Source organism: Vespa velutina, chromosome 2 (genome assembly GCF_912470025.1).
Source record: "Vespa velutina chromosome 2, iVesVel2.1, whole genome shotgun sequence".
NCBI classification, from domain to species: Eukaryota; Metazoa; Arthropoda; class Insecta; order Hymenoptera; family Vespidae; genus Vespa; species Vespa velutina.
The window spans coordinates 16820287-16844098 of NC_062189.1; the positions used below are offsets into that span (position 1 = coordinate 16820287).

Below are 23812 nucleotides of genomic sequence, written 5' to 3' on the forward strand. Positions count from 1 at the left end.
TTTTTTTTTTTTTTTTTTTTTCTTTTCTTCTCTCGAATGAGAGTAATATCTCGTTCATTTTTCTTTTCTTTTTTTATTTCTTTCTCCCTTTTTTCTTTTTTTTCTTTTTTTTCGAACGTTGATCCACAAAAGGTACAGGACGGTGCCCCGATTTTTTTATGTTTTCTCTCTCTCTCTCTCTCTCTCTCTCTCTCTCACACACCTTCCTTCGTCTTTTTTCTTTGTCAGATCGTAGACAGCCGGATGAAACGCGTTTCCCGTGTAACCATGCATACGCGTTCAACGTGACAAGCTGTCAATGTGCTGCTTTATTTTTCATTCTTTATACTCTCCAACAATGATACTTTCGCCAAAAGTTTCATCTGTTTGCGTGACAATGAATCCTTATATTCATTGAAATTAATTGATTTATTTTTTTTTTTTATTTTTTATATAATCATCGACCGTGTTCCATGTAGTCAAGGTGATTTTGTTAAATAATCAGTTCCAAGATTTCTTACCACTTGTGCTCTTTCTTCTCTCTTAGATATTCGTATAATGATTTATTAATTATTATACTCTATAGGTATATAGTGTTATCTGGATTTCTTTTTCTCTCTCTCTCTCTCTCTCTCTCTCTCTCTCTCTCTCTCTCTCTCTCTCTCTCTCTCTCTCTCTCTCTCTCTATTTCAACAAATCATAATAAAAGTTATATTTCATATTAATAAGAAAAAGAAATTATTTTGCAGGAATCATATTAATTGTTTCTCTCTGTTTCAATTATATTCTATGTATGTTTGGTATCATCAGGATTTAAAGATTTCACATTGACTCTAATATCTTTAGGAAGTTTAATGTTACATTTTAAAATATCTTTTATTTATTATCTCATAGAATTTTGTAAAATATGGCTGCATTACCACGAAGAATTATCAAAGAAACTCAAAGATTAATGCAAGAACCTGTTCCTGGTATAAGCGCAGTTCCAGATGACACAAATGCTAGATATTTTCATGTCATTGTAACGGGACCTGAAGATTCGCCATTTGAAGGTGGTTTATTTAAACTCGAGTTGTTCCTACCGGAAGATTATCCAATGTCTGCCCCTAAAGTGAGATTTATAACCAAAATTTATCATCCAAATATCGATAGGTAAGTATATCAATTTATATCTGTATATAACATTTTACATTTTAATTTTATCAAGATTTTCTTTTATATATCAGCTTTGAAAAAGATTATATTTAAAAAATTCATTTGAATATAAAATATTATGCAGATGAAAAGAAGTCCTTGAAAAGAAAGAAAGAAAAAAAAAAGTTTCTTTGGTGCATGATAAATAATATATTAATTTACATTTGACTTTAGATTAGGCAGAATTTGTCTAGACATCTTAAAGGATAAGTGGAGCCCCGCTTTACAAATTAGAACGGTTCTTCTATCAATACAAGCACTTTTGAGTGCACCAAATCCAGATGATCCTTTGGCAAATGATGTAGCTGAACTTTGGAAAGTTAATGAAAGTGAAGCGATACGTAATGCCAAAGAATGGACCCGGAGATACGCAATGGACAACTGATCTCAGCTTTGTCAAATCATTCGCAACACAAAGCAACGTTACCCCTTTTGTCCCAGTTTATTCGTCACCTTACCCGCACTAGCTGCATATCCTGCACCTGTGTCCACGATTTTGCTATAAAATCAATAAAAGTTTTGTAAGAGTAAATAGAATGGAACTGTATTTTCTATATTGTGGGAAATACAAAAACATCTTATTTAGATTTCTTTAAAAATTCATTTAGCAAACTCGTATGATTTTTTCCATTATAATACTACATATTTACAGAAGTATTCTTTAATTAAAAAAAGAAGAAAGTATATATTAAAAAAAAAAAAAAAAAAATAAAAAAAAAAAATAGCAAACGTTGTTCATTTCGGCGCGTAATTTTGAATAAAATTGAGAAAGAAACAAGTATGCTATATTATACTAATTTACTAAATAATTACAAGATATTTTGTGCAGTGCATAATTAACATGCATTATGGTTGATGATTTTAATAAGCTACAAAAAATGTGCTAGAATCCATTAAGTTATATTATGTAATACATAATTCTTTATTGCATCCTTTTCATTCTACTAACTAAATATCACCTGGGATTGTTATGTGGGTACATATATTTATGCATAATACAAGAAGATAAATATTATCCTTATTACTGTATTTAAAAACAATAATATTTATTTATCGATTAATCCATATAGAAATTTTAAGATAACAAAACTACAAACTTCTGCAAAAATTAACCTTTCTAATGTAATTAATTATTGTACAAGTAATTATTTATGACTGCAAAAAATGGTATGAAAAAATTAATATAATTTAACGATAATATATGAAAGATCCAAAAGTTATATCTCTAATGAAAAATACATTTTTTATTATTTGGGCTAAAATATTTTCGAATGCTAATTAATTAATTGTAGGTTGAAAAAGCAAAAACAAACAAAAAAAAAAAAAAGAACAAATTATTTTGTAATTCTTAAAACAACACGTTCAATTTCGTTTGAATTAGACATAGACGACTGAAAATATGAGATAAATATTTACGTCTCACTAAAAAGCTTGCACTACCTCAATAGAAAATTGAGTTCGATGTAAAATTTTATTAGTATCGTGAGAAGAATATAATATTCTCAAAAGAGAAAACAAAACAAAAAACAAAATATATATTATTATGCAACTGAGCATATAAAGGATTCACGCGTAAATAATATTTTTGTTGGAAGATTGTATACAAATTTCTGTATACTAATTTAGCGTTTATGTTTCACAAGAAAAAAAAAAAAAAAAATAATACAATTTAAGCTTCCTAATATGGCACTTGGGTCTGTATGTGTAAATTCAACTTCCAAATGGTTATACATAATTACTAAAATATATATACATATATATATATTTACTTTCGAGTATCTTGCAACACACTAGAAAATACTTAATATAATTGTGGTTTGATTAATTGAATATATAAATTGTGATAAGTTATAAAATAACCCATATCAATTGTGTAATGTTTCAAACACTTCCACGTCAGAAAATACAAGAATTTTATATGAAAAAAACAAAAAACAAAAAAAAAAAAAAAAGAAAGAAAGAAAAACAAAATAAAACAGGTATATAATGTTTGCATGTATTTGATTATCGAATGCTTATTAAAAATTTACGTGTATATGGAAGCTTGATGATGCATTAAGAGAAATGTAATTTCAAATGATTATGCTAACCAAAATTGGCTATTGTGTGTTCTATTAACAAAGTTATTTTTTTATTAACACATTGCACGTATATGTATATTTTTTTCTTTCCTTTTTTTTTTTTTTTTTTTTTTTTTTTTTTTTCTTCAAATAAGAATAATCAATATTGTCAGTGCATTAGCTTTTTATGTGTTTTATCATATCAGCAAATTTATGATAGTAATAATAATAATAATAATAATAATAATAATTATAATAATAATAATAATAATAATAATAATAATAAAATATTATTATTTAGTATTTTTAAAGATGACAAAAACTGGATTAATAGGGGGTATAGAGAAATACTCACGAAGTAATTGTATACTTAAAAGCGCATTGCTTTGGAAGTGGTAAATATCTTCATAAAATATATATATATATTTTTTTTTAAATATATAAAATATATATATATATATATATTTTCAATTTAATTATATAAAAAAAAAGAAAAAATAAAATACTTCACATAATGTAGTGTCACGCTTGTGTGACATAATTGTTGATCCTTTTTGACCATGTGTACTCGTACAAGCTATAAATAATTATTCTTTTATCAGAGTCAAGCCATATACATACAATATTAATTTTTATTCTGCATTGTCGAATTGACAAATTTATATTAAGAAAACAAATGCATTAAAAATTGGTTGTAGAAAAAAATATATATATATACTGAAAAGGAATACAGCCGGTCAATCTCATATGCTGTTAGAAAAAAAAAATTTTGGAATAATTTTTAAAACGTGTGATAATTAAAAAATTCTTACTCAGCTTTGAGAAGAACTTCAATAATAATTTAATATGTAATATTATTTAAAAGTAAGGCGATATTTGTAGGTAAATAGTTGATAAAAAAAAAAAAAAAGAAAAAAAAAAGAAAAAAAAAAATTGAAAAGAAAAATTACCACAAAAATGTTGCAAATAACGTAGCAATATAATGATTATTCCATGGTATTGTTTAAACAAAAATGCATTATATTCCACGAAAAATAAAGTAAACAAATTCGCGTGTTTATGCTACGTGATAAGCGATAAATAGTTAAAGAAACGTATAATGGATGCATGTATATATAGATGTCTTGTGAACATCGTACTAATAAAAAAAAAATATAGGTTGTTTAAATATACTGTTCTTCACTCATATGCATATATATTATGTATATATATATATAAAATTTTTGCTATGTAGTAAAACCAAAAATATAAAACAAGTATACTTACACATGTTCGTAAATATATATATATATATTTACATATTCGAATATGCGGTAAGAAGATAGAGAAAAAAAAAAGATAAAGAAAGCAAAGTATTGGATAAACATTTTAGAAAGGTAAGAATATTTGATCAATGTTAAATATTTGCTTATATAAATTCTGTAAGCATTCGATGAAGTTCTGTTTATTATATATATATATATATATATATATATATATATATATATATATATATATATGTATATATATATATATAGATCAAATAAGTTTCATAGTTAATTCTTATTAAAAATCAATGTTTTTTCTTTTCTTTAAACAAAAATAATACCTTTTATAAAACATGACTGATTATTATTAGAATGCGTAACACAAGAAATACGTTGGACAAATGAGTTAATTAAAGTTACGTAAAAGGAGGGATGAAACATTTTATATGGAATTATTAAATTTAAATTTGAATTTGAATAATAATATTCGAATTTGTATTATTTTTCCCATCAACTGAAATTTTTATACTCTTATATGAGTAATATGTTAATTCTCTAATTTCACAAGAATGCTATATTTTCTTTTTCTTTTTTCCTTTTTATTATTATTATTATTATTATTATTATTATTATTATTATTATTATTATTATTATTATTATTATTATTATTATTATTATTATTATTGTTGTTGTTGTTATTGTTATTATAAATTGCAGTTGTCCAACGTATCTCTATAAATATTCGTAATGAGCAACAATTTGACTTTTGCATTAATAAATAAATAATGAATAATCGTTTTTTCTTACAAGTACGTGATGTATATTATAAGAGTTGCAACTATTCTGTTGAAACTTTAAATCTTAAGGCATCTCACTGCAGGTCAGTGACACAGAAATACATAGATGCATTTTGAATTTGAATTCAAAATTACATTTTATTGTTACCTTAATACGGACTAGTATAGTAATTACCATATACACATTCAATATAGCTCACTTATAATTTTAACTTATTATACACTCGCAAACACACACATTGATAGAGAGAGATTAGTCATGACAATTTGTAGTGTGTCTCTCATGACTAGTGAAAGCTACAGCGCAAGCTCTATGAATGTATAAGATATAATTATTTTTATTTCTCTTACGAACGGTTTTATTTCGAATATTTTTCGGTAACGATTCTCCCTGCAATTTTGAATCTATTCCTCATAACTGACGTTGCACAATCATATCATTGTCAAGTTGTTGAAAAATATAAACATAATATTTTACAAAAATCTGGAAGTAATCTTTGGCTTACTATGGCATTACACTTATCGCGTTAACAGTTATATTTATCTAGCAAAAGATATTTTTGTTTCCATTAATTTATATATTCAGAAAGATTCCTGGATTAATTTCAAATATATTATTCAATATCCATTAATTGATTTATTTTTGTAGATTTATATACTTGCAAATATATCTTATTACTCTTTATTGTGACCATAACAAGCCATATATTGTTAGAACATAAAATAATTCGAACTACTAAAATTAGAAATATAAAACAAAAATAATATATATATATATATATATATATGTTTATACATATATATACATATATATGTATAAACGATACACGGAGATAAGACACTTAATACATACTTTTAACAATAACCTATGTAATACTATATTTTAATAGTAATAGACAAAAGAAATGACCATGCAAGATCAGATGGACAGTTAAAGTTAGTTGCAGATGTGTTATTTAAAATGTGGCTAGACACATTCAGTCAGGGTGGCTTGCAATGGCTGAGTATTAATTTCATACATTTTTAGCATAATGACTAGATAAGTTTCAGCCACCCAATCTAATAACATCTTGTTTGATCCCATATATCATATTCGTACCGCTCTGTTGCTCATCAAATATATGGATAAAAATTTCTATGCCAAAATTCATTGCCTTTTTAATTGGTATACACTGACACGATAAATCCAAAAATCTGGATATTTCTGCAAAGTATAATACTTTTTGCACATATTTTAAATATGATTTATTCATAAAGAATGAATGTGTGTAGTTTCTAATGATATAGATTTCTTCGTGATATGCAATTTATAATATGCTTTCTATATATTTTTTCAATTAATAGAATTATTGTACATAGGTCAGAACATTATTCATAGTCTATATATATATATATATATATATGCGTGTGTATATTATATGTGGAGGAAGGGGGATTTTGTTTTCATTGGAAAATTAATTCAAAGTATAAAGAAAAGTTTATCCACATGAGTTTTTACATTCTCATTTAAAAAATATGTATATGAACTTGTACCTGATAGTTCTTCCTCTGTCCATGTAAACTAAATTGATGTTATGATATATATTATCTTTTTTCTTACAACTCATAAATTTAAACAACAACAAAACATTTATTTTGTACAGTTTATATATTCTTTTTTAGTCAATTATCTTTTCTCTTTTTCCTATGACTTATGTTGTAACCTATGCATTTACATGTATATTTACGTATGTCTTTCGTTCTTTATTTATTTATTTATTTATTTATTTTAGTTTTATATATATTTCAATAAACATTTCTAACGTAATCATTCTCCCCAAATTACTCTAATGCAATTTTAAATCTGACTAATGCGTTGACAATACTAAAGTGTTGTCCTCGACTCTTCCTTCGACTTTATTATCTTTATTATATTCTCTCTTTATCTTTCGCAGAGAATTTTTACGTAAGAAATGTTGGGTAATAGTGGATTAGCTATTTACTTTAATAATTTAATCAACAACTTTGTTTCAAACAAAAATATGGAATGTTATTATCTATTAATATATGAGAATGCCAAAAAAGCAATGAGGTAATTTTAACGTATTCTCTAAATTTAAAGATTTTATATATAAAATTATAGAGAATAGAATTTTATAAATATATTCCATAATCGTCTATCGAAATGATTATTTGCAGTTCAAATCACATGCACACAAAATTCAATTTTAAAATGCTGATTACTTAATGTACTTTGGCATTGAAATTTTATCAAACACCAGGAATTCTAAAATTTGCACCACTGCATATATTTCTTGGTATTCTAAGCAGAATAGTTTAAAGGTGAGAAATTTTCAGCAAAAATAGATACAACTTAGATTATTATAATACACAGTACTTATATAGAAGAGAGATACCATTTCATTGATGGTATAATTTATTTAGCTTACATATATGTGGAATGGATAATTTATCCTATATTTTTTTTTTTATAGCATAGATTGCATCAGTCTGTATATTTTAGAACAATTTTATAATACACAGTGCTACAGTGACTCAAGTGTAATGGATTATACATTGCATACCAATGCATTTTAAAGTTACACTAAGTGCGCACAACCAGCCACTACAGACTCCAATAAGAATATCTAGAGGAAATTTTGCCTTAGGTGAGAATGTGTGAAGATTTATAAGTTTCAGTAAAATAAATTGTATCTCTCATAATATGATCACAAATATGGCAACGCTATAATATTTAGGAATTCTTCTGAATAACCAATTCATTGGATGCTGACTAAAATAAAAGGCTTACACAAGCCTTATTGAAATCTGTCAGCTTAGCAGTTTTTACATTGTCATAGTATATAAATATTGTACGCAATTAGTTGTTTATGTCATGTATGTATATAATAATATTTTTTATGGCCAACCCTCAATTTCTTTTTTTTTTATTTTTTTTTTTTTTTTTTTTATTTTTTTTTTTTTACATATCTGCAGAAATCAAGGAAAATGATAAATCGGATTATTCTAATAAATATACATTTGCTAAATACAATTCTTTATCCATAAAATAATCTCATCAAAATGCAAACGTTATTTATATAATCATTTTGTATAATATTCCAATCAAATCATCAGCCATCGTATATAACTTGTGCGACATGCATTTCGTGTCTGTTCTTCTGGGCTATATGCGAATATAAGATTTTTTTACTTGTACTTTTTTGTACATACATTTTTCATATTCATGCTTTATCATTATCATATATATTCAATTTGTTACAATAGAATTACATATAATAGCCCTGTTGATATCTGCATATATATGTACGCATATCCTATACAAATGTCACCATCCAATAATATAGAAAGAGATAATAAAGCAGAGCAGCTTAAAAAGAAAAAAGAAAAAGAAAAAAAAATTTAAGAATGAAAAGTACTTCAGGGAACTCCTTTTTTTTGTTATGTTTGCTGACTCTTCTATATAATTACTATGACATATATATGTACGACATATAGTTATATATATATATATATATATATATATATATATATATATATATATATAACTATGACGAGAGACATACATGACATATATGCATATATTTATATGCATATATAAACATATATGTATATATCACGAGACTTATGCATTGAAAATTCTATAATAGACAAATTGTAGTTTAGTACAAATTAATAAACTTGGGCAATGTGCCTCAAGCATTGACGAGCTCAAGGATAAAAAAGATTAAATGAATGATTTAAGTTGAGTCTCCAAAAGATGAGAAGAGACAACATGTTTTATAAATATTACTACGTCATTAGCTATAATATATTATACAGTTCAGCCCTGCTCTAAATATCAATAAAGAGCTTTGTGCTATTTATAATCATGTGCACTGCATCATCTGCATCGCCTAGCGTCTTTCTTGGCGCAAATAATGTGATCCTCTATGGCAATTGATATTAGAGATTAGTATCATTTTTTCTTTTTTTTTTTTTACATAAAATAAAGCATATACATTTATATCAATTACAATGATTTGGATTAGCCTGAATGCTTTAGCATTGTCACTATACAGATGCACATGCACTGTAGATTTAATGTTAATCTTAAAATCGGTTTACATATGACTAAAGGATGTATCTCTTTAGTAATTTTTTTGTCTTTCCTTTTTGTACATTATACAAGATTGCTTTTATGTGGAAAGAGAAAATGACGGATATGAAAAGCAAGAGAAGTATATATTATTATTATTATTATTATTATTATTATTATTATTATTATTAATATTATTATTAATATTATTATTATTATTAATATTAATATTATTATTATTATTATTATTATTATTATTATTAATTATTATTATTATTATTATTATTATTATTATTATTATTATTATTATTATTATTATTCCTTTTGCTCAAGAATTATTGCATCATATTCGTCTGAGTAGTTGCAACTCTTGCTTGAAGCTTTAGACACTAGGACCAACTATTCTCCTTCATGGGAATGCAATTTTTCAAGAGTGAATTTTTCAAAGGCATTTCAAAGGACTTGCCATAGAAAATCTCATTAATTTAATTAAGGTGTATATTTATATATATATTATGTATATTTAAGGTAATCACAATAATTATATAAATTATGCTCGGGTAAATATTCAATAATGTTTCAGTAACCTACCTAGGTAGTCTTGGTTTACTAAGCAGGAGCGCTGGTGATGTATGAACTGCTCCATTGGAATTGTAACACAAAGCAATTTGCGTGAAATAATCTGTACAATAAAGTGGTAAATAGTGTGGTAGTGGATGGCGGATGTATTGTCTGTTCACTACGCATCAGCCAGGCAACTGAACGTTTATATGTACACTGGAGATTCCTGGCCAGTTAACAGCCTAAACATCGAAGTGGGCATTGTCTTCATCAGGATCTGAAACAATGGATACCGTATGTAAATAAAAAAAATATCATTATGTCTACTACGGATTTGTGTACATGTAATTACGAGATATTACATAATCGTTTCGTTCATACTTACTTCACCGACAGAGGTGGCAAGAAGATTAACGATCTTTTCATGTGGTACAGCAACAACACTCTGATTGTTAATTTCGATTATTCTATGACCTACTCTTACTCCCCCTCTTTCTGCGATACCACCTCTTAACAAACTGCATATCACCCCATTCTGTACACTAAATCCTAACTGATACTTCGTATCAGGTCTCTTAATTTTCACTTCAACAACAGGTGCACATGGTACGACAGTTAACTTTACGACCGTTTGATTTTTTGAGTTCTTTATATATGTCTGACATGTTGATAGAGGTAAGCCAACTAACGACACGCCATTAATTGCTATTATTTGATCACCAATATTCAATTGCCCACAACGAGCAGCAGCACCAGCTGGTGCTAGATTAGCTATAACTACAGTTGGCAGCATAGAGCCCCATCCAGATTCAACTATTACTACACCAAGAATTTCACCTTTTGCTTTTGGTACAACCACCTAAGAACAAATCAATTATATTTTCTTAAACATAAAATAAATTTTTTTTTCTTTCCCTTTTAACAAATATAGAGGAATGTAAACATAAAAGAATTTCATTGATTACCTCTTTCTGCATTTCCTTTTTTGCGAACATTTGCAACTCATCGCCAAATATCTCCTGCGAATTAAGTACTTCTTGATAATCCATTTCTTTAACAAAACTATGATCTTCTATTCCATTTGCTTTTAGGAACTCCATGTAAGCTACTTGAAATGCTTGTCCGATACTTTGTGCAATAAACTGAGCTTCTTCACTTTCAAAAACGTGGCAGATCATTTTAGGAGTCCTGTTTATCTTGGGGGCTTCTTCCATCTCATGCGGTACGAATCGTCTTCGGGCCATGAGAACGACCAAATCACCGATATCTGCTATGTACGAGATTGTTCGTAAAGCATGGTCCATCATAATTTCTTTCAAATCAGTGTTAAGGACCATAATTTTTTCTGTTGAAATAAATAGGTCGACTTCGGTACTGGGTTGAGTTTCTCCATCTGGTGCCTAAATAAAATCAAGGATATTTTTATGAGACACACAAATATTTCCTAGAAACGTATGACATCCTTTATAAAATGTACGTACCAATGCCTATTACAAGAAGCAGCATGTTAAATAAAGTAAAAAGAAAAACAACAATTTATTATTAACATTTTATAAAAGGGCTGTTGAATGAAAAATATTATACATTCCAATGCACGTTATTATCAGGCACTGATTTAAAGCGAATAATGCATACAGTTGAAATTAATATATTATATATTATTTGTGAAGATCCCATAAACCTGAGAGTTTAAATGTGTACTTTTGTTAGAGTATCTTAAAATTCAATGTAACGCTCCATTTATTGGTTGGTAAGAATTAAAGAGAATATATATAAAGGAAATATATTTCGCACATTGATTGATATTTCATTGGAAAGATCAAACTAAGAAACATCTTTCCAAAAGATAATTAATACAAATAGAGGTACATTTGGGTAAGGCGGACCTTTATTTTAGTCACAGCCTCTTCCACCATGTGATTCTTAAGGCGCTTACGCCGTTTACGTCCCCCTTCCTCTTCCACCTCCACCGACCCAAGAAATTGTAGTCTGAAAACGGTTGTGGGGCCCAAGGAGCCACTGATCGGGGCCAGTTTTGGTTGGGCGGCTATTGTGTGTGTCTCGGACTGGCCCCCACCAGAAGCACTCCCTATAAGTTCTTCGCTTGAGTCACATTCGTCTTCCTCTAGGCTTCCTTGTGAAGTAATGCTGCAGCGGCCGTAACCATGCTGCCCCCCATAGTTTAAGAGCGTAGCCTGCATTGGCACTGGCCCATCCTTCCGTTACGCGCACGCCAAACAAACAAACAAACAGAGGCTCTGCTAGTCACATTGCCACGCACCACCAACAAAACAAGGCAAAAGAGCCAAAGTTATTGGAATCTGAGTTGCTGTTTACATCTCTATTTATAATAATAATAATTTATATATATGTATATATATATATATACTCTGTATATATGTGCAAGATTTTAAATGTATTTAGTACATTTAAATTAAATTAAAAGGGCTTTTAATATAAGCATGCGTACTTTAAATTGACTTTCTAAGAATTATCGAACCAGGTTTATGTATTATTATCTATTAATACACAAATATATAAATGCTTGATGTTGATATTATGAATGGAATATGTATGTATATATATATGATAGTGCAGAATTTATACGGTATTTATGTGTGCTTAAATTTCCATGAATGATTAACAATTAGCAACCCAGAATTCCAAATATTAGGGTTTGGTAATGTCCATAAGCAATGTGGTTTCTATAATTATTCAACATAAAGAATTATCATTACGTTTTACGATGAATAATTAAAGAATAAAAGCAATCAAGGATATGATATTTATTATATGTAATGAAATCTAATATTAGCATTATAGAAATATATTATTATGGTATAAATTACTCATTTATAAATTGATTAATAAATGAGTATGGATTACGAGCAGAGATATAATATCAATTTATAAATCCTTTCATTGATCCAGAAACAAATCCAAGGTTTATAGATAAAGATTTTTTTAAGTAGTTTTGTAAGAGTATAAACATATACAGGAGAATCAAAACTTATTGGCACTTGAGATATCTTGTTTGTTCTTTGTTATATTTAAAATCATTTTAAAAAAACAATATACAAAATTTTTTAAAACCTGTATATGGTCTTGGTGATTATTTTTTTTTTTTTTTTTTTTTTTTTTTTTTTTTTTTTTTTTTATGCCAAAGTATTCTATAATTCCCTCTCTCTCACCCTTTCCTTCTCTCTCCTCCCCCCTCCCTCTCTCTCTCACTCTTTCTCTCTCATGCAAGTTTTATTGAAAAAATATTTCAATAAAATCAAAAATAAATAAGATATTCCAAGTGACAAAAATTACAGATCCACCATGTACAAAAGTTATAGTCTAATAAGGAGTGCAAGCTATCAAGTGGCTACTGATCATATACACTAATGAGAAGCAAACAATACAGCCTAACTATTTAATATAAACGGAGCAATCTAAATACTTAAGAAATAAGAAAAATGCAAAAGATTGAGCTACTTTCACTTATAACAAAAAATAAATATATATATATATATATAATCTACTATGTTCTATTAAGTTATATAGAACAAAAATTAATTAATTTTACTTTTTGTTTAATACAATAATACTTTGGATGTAATACAATTCCTTTTCTTTTTAAAAGAGCAGTAATCACCTGCTTTAATCACTGCTGTAGCATGAAAAATACAAAGTAATAAAGTACGCATCATGTAGGCAAAAGTTTTGTGAAGTAACATATTTTGTGCATAAAGCATACTTCATTATATGCATAACATATAGAAAAAAAAACGAATATAGAGCAAGCAAATATAGAAAGATATCCGCAGAGAGACCGACAAACAGACACATCAAGTTACACCGAGAAGATGACAGTGTTCGGTGGTCAGGTGGTGGTGTTGGTGATGTGAGGAAGGGGGCGCTACACTGAAACATTCAGGCCTTTTTGCACACTGGCCAGTTCACAATTATTAAGATTATTCATATAAAATAGATATTGTATACGTATAAGTATACATATATAAGTATACATAATAGCCAACATCTGGACATAGTTGTTTGTGAAGTATTTACTTTATATCTTCAATAAAGTTATAAAGTTATTTTCACTTTTATAAACTAATGAATTATTTATTTTAATAGCAATAATCTTTTATTGTTCAATTATCTAATGATTTGATTAATTTATTGTACAATTTTCATATAGATTTGAAAGTCAATTGTCCAAACATTAACTCTTAATTTTCAAAGAACCTAAGAGTGGAAGGAAAGATTTTACTGTAAGATATTTTACTACATATATATATATATATATATATATATATATATATATATATACATCGATAATTTCTTTTAAATATAAGCTACGTCAGTATATGTGCATTGTTTCCTTAATAAGAAAAATATACCTTGAATAATTATCAAGGAGATAGTGATGCAAAAGAGTATAGAGATAAAATGGATGTATGTGAACAAATTTTATGTATTAAAATATTTTGGCATATATAAACTATGGCAGTGCACATAATGCAACACTGAGTCACATTTATTTTCACAGTATTCTTTCCTGCAAAAAACTCTCAGGTTTAACTACCTAAAGACTCAGTATTTTAACCATTTGAGGTAAATATTTTAATATATCTATTGGCATACTTAAGAATAAAAGCAAAATATTGTTAAGAGCATTTAATATGAAAAAAATTTGTTTTTCTTACAGTAAGCTTATTACAATATTATAACAGTAGGGAAAGCCTGGCCTAACTGTATTAAAAGACCATTTCTCTGAAAAATCCTCAAAAAGTTAAAAGTATTAACACTGAGGTACATTATTACAGTTAAAAATATTGCACTGTTATTGATCATAAATTAAGTTGCAAATTAAATCTTATAAAGCATTCAGAGCATGCTGCTATAATTTTAGATCATCATAATTCATTGTGTAACACTAATGGCAATCCTAATATATGTATATAATCTGTTTTATACTGTCTATAACAATTATGCTATTATACTTATTCTTATATTTCCAATACACTTTACACGTTTGGATTCCTATAGTATTTATTATTATCTTATTTAACTATATAAAATGTTAATATAAGGAATTAAAAATGGCCCTTTAAGAGATATAGTATGAATAATTTCATAATATTATCAATCTATTATTAAATAATTTTATTTCTAATATAATACTTTGCATTGGGAATATAAATTTAATTAAATTAATTATTATTTGATATTAAAGACCTTTAATGCATATGTGATATGTATTTATGCATATATCAATATATACATACCTTTATTCGAGAAACAGCTTCTTCTGCTTGACACATTCTAGTTGATTTTGTTGGTTGACCCTCACATACTAATTGTGTAGATCCTAAGTATCTTGCTCTGAACAATACACCTTCGATCAACACTGAAGGATCGTCCAATAATGCTGAAATTTCCACAGAAATAGACCATTTAGAATTTGCACTATCTTTTGCGTTAAGTTTTGCACTAGATCTTGCACTACATAATCTACCAAATGCAACTAAGTATTCATCAGTACAATGAATTAATTTGAATGATGATAATAAACTACTATCTGATAAAACTTCCATTTGATTAACATTGTTTGTTAAAGCCATTTAAATAATGTTTTAATATTGTGTTATGAATTGAAGCAACGGAAATATATTTTTCACACTTCTTATGTATTTTTTAAACAAAAACCTATACATTTTAACAAATTCTCTTAACTACAGATTATATATGGTAAATGTATGAAATAAATATATCATTGAATATAATCCACTTATCAATTGATGAAATATCTTATCAATGATTTTGTAAATATGTTGTAGATTATCTAAAATGAATACTCGTAATATAATATGTCTCTTGCACATTTGAAACAATATTGATAATTCAGTTGACATTTATCTTCTTCAATAAATTTATTTTGCTCATCAAAATAACAAAAAGTGCATATATATATATATATATATATATATATATATATATATATATATATTATTTAAATAAAAAGTATTTAATAACGAATACATTTTGAAACACATACCATATATACCACGATGAATTGATCAAAGTTCATCAATTATACACAATTGAATAAGCAGCAATTAAAGAAAGAAAAATATGTCATTAACATATTTTGTTGAACAAAGAATGTAAATGTTATATTTTCATATAAATGAAGAATTATAGGAATATATAATATTACCTTCTTTATTTCGACTTTTCTTCTTTCCTTCTTTATCCTGTAAAATATAAAAGTGTACAATGCACATAATAATCACTCAAAAAATATTATTAAAACATATTGAAATCTAGATTTGACTATAATACTCACATAATATAATCATCTAAAGCTTTTATTATAAATGCCGATCATGCAATGTTTGCAATTAAATAAAAAATTATTGTAACGTTATATAATTAAAATATTGTAAATATTTCTCAATTAACAACTATTGTAATAAAATATTTTTTGTTGTCATAGATCATTGAAATATTTTTTTAACAAGCAAAAAGGGAAAAAAAAAAAAAGAAAACAACTAAAAAAACTCTATCATTGTAAAAGATTCATAAAATAATCCCTTAATCTTAGTATATATAATACTCTAATAAAATAAATTTATATATGAATAAAATGATCATCAGATAATGATTATAATTATATTTACAATCATAACACACAAGCAAGCTCTTAGCTAGAAATGTGATATGTACACAGCATTCTTCAAATAGATAAGACATGTACTGATAACAGAAGAAAAAAAAAAAAAGAATAAGCTTATTGTAGGCAAAGGCAATAAGGAAATATAAATTATGGAGAAGTTTGGTTTGCATTGAAATTAATAGGAAATGTTTACTATCAGGCATAGATATATCTCTCAGCTTAAATATTATAAATTCATTTTAATCCATATCTTATATATGTAAATATCAATTAGATTAAAAATCATCATTATCAAAGTTTTTTATATCATATATATATGTGTATATATATATATATATATATATATATATATATATATCTCCTTTCTCTAAAAGGACATAAATAATATCGTTACGCTCAATGATATTTTTATGTATTCAATTCTTAATACTATTTAAGCTGGCGAGATTGTTTTATAGACAACAATTGAAGAATTTTATAAAGACGAATATATATCAGAAGAGATCTAATTATCTGTAACATTATGACAGATCGTGCATCAACAAGTGCTATCTTATCACTGCCCATCAAATGTATCATTTACTACATTCTAAAAGAGACCCAAGTGAGAGAACATTGAAAGGGCACCTTTTTCACCTTGTTGCTGGATTCCTTCAGACTCTGGGGAGACGAGGGAGAATTTTTGACTGGGGTCTTCGGTGGACTTGTTGCAGGTTGCGTAGGGGTAGTTACTTCGCGTTCAGAAGGTGATGATTGAATAACAGATACTACAGGAGGTGGAGAAATGGAAGTAGACGTAGACGGCAAAGGTTCGGACGGTGCTAGCGTTTCTATAGGAGTAACACTTAAGGTTTTAGGAGGGGTTTGCTTAGGAGTTGCGATTTTTGCACTCATTGGTGGTAACATTGTCCTAGTCTTAGGCTTCCGCCACCCCTGCATAATACCAAGACAACATTAATAGGACACCAATACCTCTTGTCAAATCACGCAGTTAAAGAAATAATTATATATACCAAATTTTAATCAAGTAATCAACGTGTGTTAATAATGGATTGATTATGCATTCCAAAAAAAAAAATATATATATATATATTTTTTTTTTATTACGAATATATTATCGTTGTTATTTGTATACGAATATAAAATTAAAAAAAAAAAAAAAAAAAAACTGAATTCCTTACTTTATCATCATAAAATCCTTGATCATCAGTTCTTTGTTGTCCTAATAATCGATCAGTCTCAAGATCAGTGTCCGCTTCTTCTTCGTCCGGACCTTCTTCAATTTCTACGTCAGCTTCATCACCTGCTCGTCGAGCTTCCGAATCCTCGCTATTACTTTCCATACATATTCTCCGCCTGGAATCCAATATACTACATCTTAGTTAGATGCACTCGCACAAAAAGTGAAAATCGTATGGGTATTCCAAAAGTATATAAATCCAATGTAAATATTGAATGAAATAAATTAAATATACAAGTAAACCACACGATTGGAATACCCTCTTGCAAAAAAAAAAAAAGAAAAAAAAAATTTTTTAGAAATACCTTGGTATCCAAATAGGACTAACACTTGGTTCTGGTGGTTCTTCAGATGGCGATTTAACAGGAAGTGTTTTAGTTCTTTGTAATGCCATTCTAATATCTTTAATAGCTGCTTCTACCTCACCACCTATTTCCAAATTGACACTTTGTCTACCTTGAGGTGCCGGTGGTGGAGGTGTACCCAAAGGATCTAATCCATCAAGTTGTAACTCATTGGTCTCATATGAGTTTTCCTTTTTCGCAATAAATAAATCAGGTGACGATGTTTTCAACGAATGTAAAATATCCTTTGTGACATTTAAACTCACATCTTTGCCAGATTCATTTTCAGTTCCTAACATGTCATTGCGCGTCCTTTGAATGATTTCTTTCTCTATTTCATTTATTTGCCTTTTCATAAGCATTACCGTTGGATTATTATTATCTGTGTCACTGGCATGTCCACTTGATAAACCGTCTTCCAATACAGGCATACTCGTATAGATTCTAAGAGAATCCGAATTATTTCCTAAATCTCCAACTGAACCAAGTAAACCACTGGCTGGCATTAATTCATTATCCATCATCATTAGAGAAACTTCGCTATCTAAATCTCCGCAATTGCTATCGCAGTCAGTTGTTTCAGGACTTAAAGTAAAATTACGTGAGTGGCCAACCTGTAAGCCAACTTCTGTCTCTCCAAGGTCTTCACTGCTTCCAGTGCCTACTGAGAGATCCAAAAAATTGTTTTCATGTTCGCCAGTCTAAAAAAAAAAAAAAAAAAGAAAAAAGAAAATAAAATAACACAATTATTCATTAAATTAGTGTACATTTAAATATATAAATACTAATGTAAATACTTCGCAATTGAAATTATCGATATATATATATATATAGAATAGTATGATTAAAAATACACTCTTACTTTGAACTTGTTAAACATTAGACCAATATACAAATTAAACATATAAATCACTTTTTATAAAAGGATATCGTAACTAATATTATCCACTGTAAATTAATAATATTAATTTACTAAATGATTTAGTAAATTAGTTAAAATAAATATTGATATTCATATTCGTGTAATGTTAGGAAACTGTATAGAAGGCATTTTTTTTTCTCTTTTTTCTCCCCCTTTTTTTTATAAATAAATATAGTATTTACATTTTGAGGAAAATCAGGTCTCTGCTTTTTTGGTGACTCGTGTACCATAACCTCCTCAGTTGGGGGTGGACCACTAGCTAAACGCTGACCTACATATGCACTTCCTCCTTGTCTTCGCAACTCATAATCCAAATCCTAGTAAAGAAGTTATTAAAAATAATTTTAATTAATATTCTACATCAATGATAAAAATTAATCCAAGTAGTTTAAGTATGAAATATATTGATATAAATTTTTCAATATATATTATATAATAAATTAAAATACTCACTTGGAATGGAAACGATTCAATGCTATTTTCTTTCTCTTTGGATGGAGGTGGACATTTGAAAAATTCTTCTAATACTTTTCGAGTTTCAGAAAATTCATATAAGTAATCAAAAGTACTACCACCTGGTGATACAAGACTACTTATATTGTCAGTAGGTAAAGCTGGTGGTTTCAATGAATCTTCTTCTTCATCCTCAATTTTAGGAGACGATGGTGAAATATTTATCGATTGATCTTCCGTGTGAGCTATGGTTGTTTCTATCACAGGTTTTTCTACAATAATTTCAGCAGAGGTATCCTCCTTCTTTAATAAATGGAATCATATAAGATATTAGTTGTGCATATAATAAGATAAGAAAAAAATTATTCGTTTATTAATATACCTCTTTATGATTGGGTGTTGTTGGTAATACTCTTTGTGGAAAGCCAGGTCTTGGTGTCATGTATACAGAGGGTGATGACAACAAACTAGGAAGTTGTGGATTTTCACGAACGCCATAACGTCTTGGACTTCCTGAATACTGTGCGATTGGTAGTTCTCCTATTACTCTTGCTACTTTATGATTACGCTCTGGCGAAGGTGAATCTATTTCACAATCACTTGCTGTTGTTACGACCTAAAAAGGAACAATTGTTTTTGTTTACATATAGAAATTATTTAAATTATATCAAATATAATACCTTAAAGAATTCAGATGTATTATGGTGATATGCTGTTGTAGGACTTGGTGTACTACCAACACTAGAACTTGGTGGTTCAGGAGGAATACGACCTCTCTGTTGATCTTCTGTTTCCAAATCTATATTTGTTGTAGTAACTTGAGTCGTATTATTTGATGCTAAATCCAAACGCAGACCTTGCCAATTATCATCTATATCATCGAATACCACCACTTCACCATCACTAACAATAGCCATACTTCTTGCTGGTGTAGTGTGGTTTGATTGATAATCTACACAGTTCTTTGGTAATCCATAATCCAGATCAGTAATACTTTTAGGTACACTGTATTCTACATTATTGCTATTTAAAATCGAATCATAATTAATAATACAATTGCTACGATTACTTTTAGGAGAATCGTAATCAAGGATAGACTTAGTAGGATTACGTCGTACTGAGTGCACCTCAGATGAGAATACAGTTTCTGTAACCTCTCGGTTCGTACGTTGTTTCCTTGTTTCACCACATCTATAAAATATGAAATAAATAATAAAACGATGAAATAATATATGACAATTAATAACTTCTGAACTTATTATAGAATGTCAAAAAATAAATATTTACCGACTTCGTAATTCCCAAATAGTTTGTGTGCTCGGAGACTTATTATTTTTCTTAATGGATAATTTGTTGTCTGCTTGAGTATCCTCGTTATTTAATGAATTCGATGCAGCGTTAAAGCGAGATTTCCTTGCTGCTACTTTTCCTCGGCTTTGAGAGAAAACTTCTCGACCACCAGCGATTTCTATGATTCTAAACAAAAATAAAAATAATAATTAACGTTTATATTTAAATCCTTATAATATATATATATATATATTTTTTTTTTGAATTTATATTAAAAAGTACTTTTGATTGAAAATATTTCTCTATACATTAATACAATTTGTTATGAAATTCAATATGTTACAATATGCATTATTTATTATTTTATACAATACACAATAATAATTCATACGTTATCGTCATAAAGCATGGATAATGTCATTTCTATAAACAAACATCGATGATTCAAATGTCAGAGAAACTAACCGCAAAACGTCACATCAAATGTAAGCGTTTTACATTCCTCCTTTGTTAGAACATATTATTTCTCTTTCTCTCTTTCTTTCTCTCTCTCTCTCTCTCCTTCTCTTTCTTTCTCTTTCTTTCTTTTTCTCTCTCTCTCTCTAAACATCTATATTCATCAACATAAAATGTTTATTATACATTTTCTGAACGAAATACCATAAGGTTCATTCGTTTTATCATCGTTAGATCGAATAATTTTATATTAAGAAAAAAGAAGGAAGGAGGAATGAAAAAAAGAAAGAAAAAAAGAAATATATAAACATCATAATTAATCACCGATGAGAGCTAATAATGAAGATTTAATTTTTCTTTCCTTTTCTTTTTTTTTTTTTTTTTTTTTTTTTTAGAAAAATATAAAGTTTTTGATGTTTAATCAAAATGATTCTTACAACGTCCACTTGGTTGCGCTACCGTCGAACTCGAGAAAGAACTTTTTAATCCAACGTTTTGATCCAACGTTAGAGAAGAAGAAACGCGTAATCTCAATCAAGGCGTTGTAATATTTTTATAAACCATTTTAAGTTTGCTCTCGTAAGGAAGAAAAAAAGAATGAAAGAATGAAAGAACGAAAAGAAGAAATGAAGGAGGCGAAAAAAAATTTACATATGCAATTGATATACTATTGCTTTTTCTTAAAATAGGTCAAACGTTTTTACGTTACCTGTGTATGTACGGTGATCGATTAAACGAGTTATCGAACAGTAACAAGAGAAGATCGGTAGAATTTTAAACGATATTTCCGTTTGAATATAATTATTGTACGAATGTAAAAACAAATCGAAAGTAACATTGAATATTTCACTTGGTTTAATATACCAGTCGGCGACAGTGCTCTCGAAATACATATACAAAATTTGAAATACACATACGGAATATAATTTTTCCAATAATTAAAATCACGATAGAATGCGCATTTGAACGAACTACGAACTACGATATATATATATATATATATATATATATATATATATATATATATATATATATAATAGATTCCATTCTTAAATTCGATAAACCTAAACGCGCAAACGAGTGAGTTAATTGTTGAACGGTTTAAAACAAAAAAACAAAAAAAGAAAGAATAAAAAAAAATAGTTAAAAGGAAAGAAAAAAAAAAGTTGAAAAAGTAAGGGGAAAGAGGGGAGGGGGGAGGAGGAGGAGGAAGGAAAAAAAGAAAAAGAAAGAATTAAATCATACCTGGGTAAATCCGACAAAGATGGGGGCGTTGAGTGTAAATTAAAAGCGATGTGCCTTGAAAAATCTGTTTAAGCTACGCGCTCTGTTCTAGACAGGCTTGCTAATTACAAAGAAAGTTACTGCGAATTTGTGATAAGCGTTTATAACACACCACCTAACGCACAACACAGAGAGAAACAACGCCACGTTACCACCTTTCTTTTTCTTTTTTTTTTTTGTATTTATTTTCTTTTCTTTTTATTTATCTTTCTTTCTTTCTTTTTTTTTTTCGCGTTTTTAATATTACAACTCGGCCAAGAAAAAAGGGCGATAACTGAAATATTCTTTTTCTTTCTTTTATTTTTCTTTTCTTTCTTTTTTCTTTTTTTTTTTTTTTTTTCTTATGAACGCGTATCTCGATATAATTTGCAAATTGACCGAACCTTTTATTATACAAATGTTGATTGTGTGTATGACCGATTGCATCTACTTTAAATTCACGAGCCGTCGATAATAACGGGATAACAAGTGTGCCGCGGTAAACCGCAATCAGTTGATTATACTTTAAAAGAGAATCAAAACTTCTTTTACCTGGACTGTACGAAACGCACAAGTGACATCATTGATCAACGTTATTAAGCGACATCATTAAAAACGACAATTTTGAAATTTCGCGCTATTCGTGAATTTGAAATATTTTATTTTAATGTTTTCCGTCATTTTTCTTTTTCCTTTTTTCTTTTCTTTTTTCGCACGAACGAACATCGCCATAAAGGATGACGACGATCCCTTTGCGCTCGGCTCATTTTTCTTTTTAAGGTTAAGTACAGAATGTTCGAAAAGTTCGAACCACGTATACGTAACGCATACAACAAAATGGCGTCGGAACTAGGCGCCAATTACAAATATCATTTATACCATCTCGTACACGTAAAAAGTTTCTCAACGTTTTGAACAAACTGTACACTCTTCTTTGATTACACAAGACGTACAATCCTAGTAAAAAAAATTATCGGAATTATCAAATTTCTTCGAAAATACATCCGTATACCCTTTTACGTTATACGCTCGAGTTGCTTACGTCGCATTATTCCTTTGTAACATATACAACACATATATATCTAAAAAGAGGTTAGATGATATTATTTTGTGAGAAAAAAAAATATATATATATATATATTTAATTTATAAATATATAAAATAAATATATATTCTTTTTTTTCTTATGCAAAGTATATATTATATAGTATAATATATTTATATACTACATAGATATATGTTTATATTAGAGTATATG

General features: G+C 27.9%; 2 protein-coding genes across 22 annotated transcripts in view; one reads left to right on the forward strand and one right to left on the reverse strand.

Moving 5' to 3' along the window:
- LOC124947165 (ubiquitin-conjugating enzyme E2 N) overlaps nt 1-5682 on the forward strand; it is a 6305-nt gene extending 623 nt beyond the window's left edge. Inside the window, exons 2-3 of one of the 2 annotated variants that reach the window (XM_047488949.1) lie at nt 874-1131; nt 1348-4401. In XM_047488949.1, the coding sequence (XP_047344905.1) occupies nt 887-1131; nt 1348-1558 (456 nt within the window). In that variant the 5' untranslated portion in view covers nt 874-886 and the 3' untranslated portion in view covers nt 1559-4401. Of the gene's footprint in view, nt 1-873; nt 1132-1347 lie in introns of both variants that reach the window. The other variant, XM_047488950.1, reaches the window with a different exon arrangement.
- Nucleotides 5104-23812, reverse strand: part of LOC124947164 — a 59618-nt gene continuing 40909 nt past the window's right edge. For 6 of the 20 annotated variants that reach the window (XM_047488938.1, XM_047488940.1, XM_047488939.1 and 3 more), the window contains exons 4-18: nt 20833-21021; nt 20226-20736; nt 19928-20161; nt 19546-19848; nt 19275-19409; nt 18132-18871; nt 17768-17957; nt 17214-17519; nt 16128-16164; nt 15196-15338; nt 11803-12132; nt 11398-11403; nt 10882-11316; nt 10302-10775; nt 5104-10193 (exon numbers count right to left, since the gene is read on the reverse strand). In XM_047488938.1, the coding sequence (XP_047344894.1) occupies nt 10122-10193; nt 10302-10775; nt 10882-11316; nt 11398-11403; nt 11803-12132; nt 15196-15338; nt 16128-16164; nt 17214-17519; nt 17768-17957; nt 18132-18871; nt 19275-19409; nt 19546-19848; nt 19928-20161; nt 20226-20736; nt 20833-21021 (4105 nt within the window). In that variant the 3' untranslated portion in view covers nt 5104-10121. The other 14 variants (XR_007100332.1, XR_007100331.1, XM_047488937.1 and 11 more) reach the window with 14 other exon arrangements.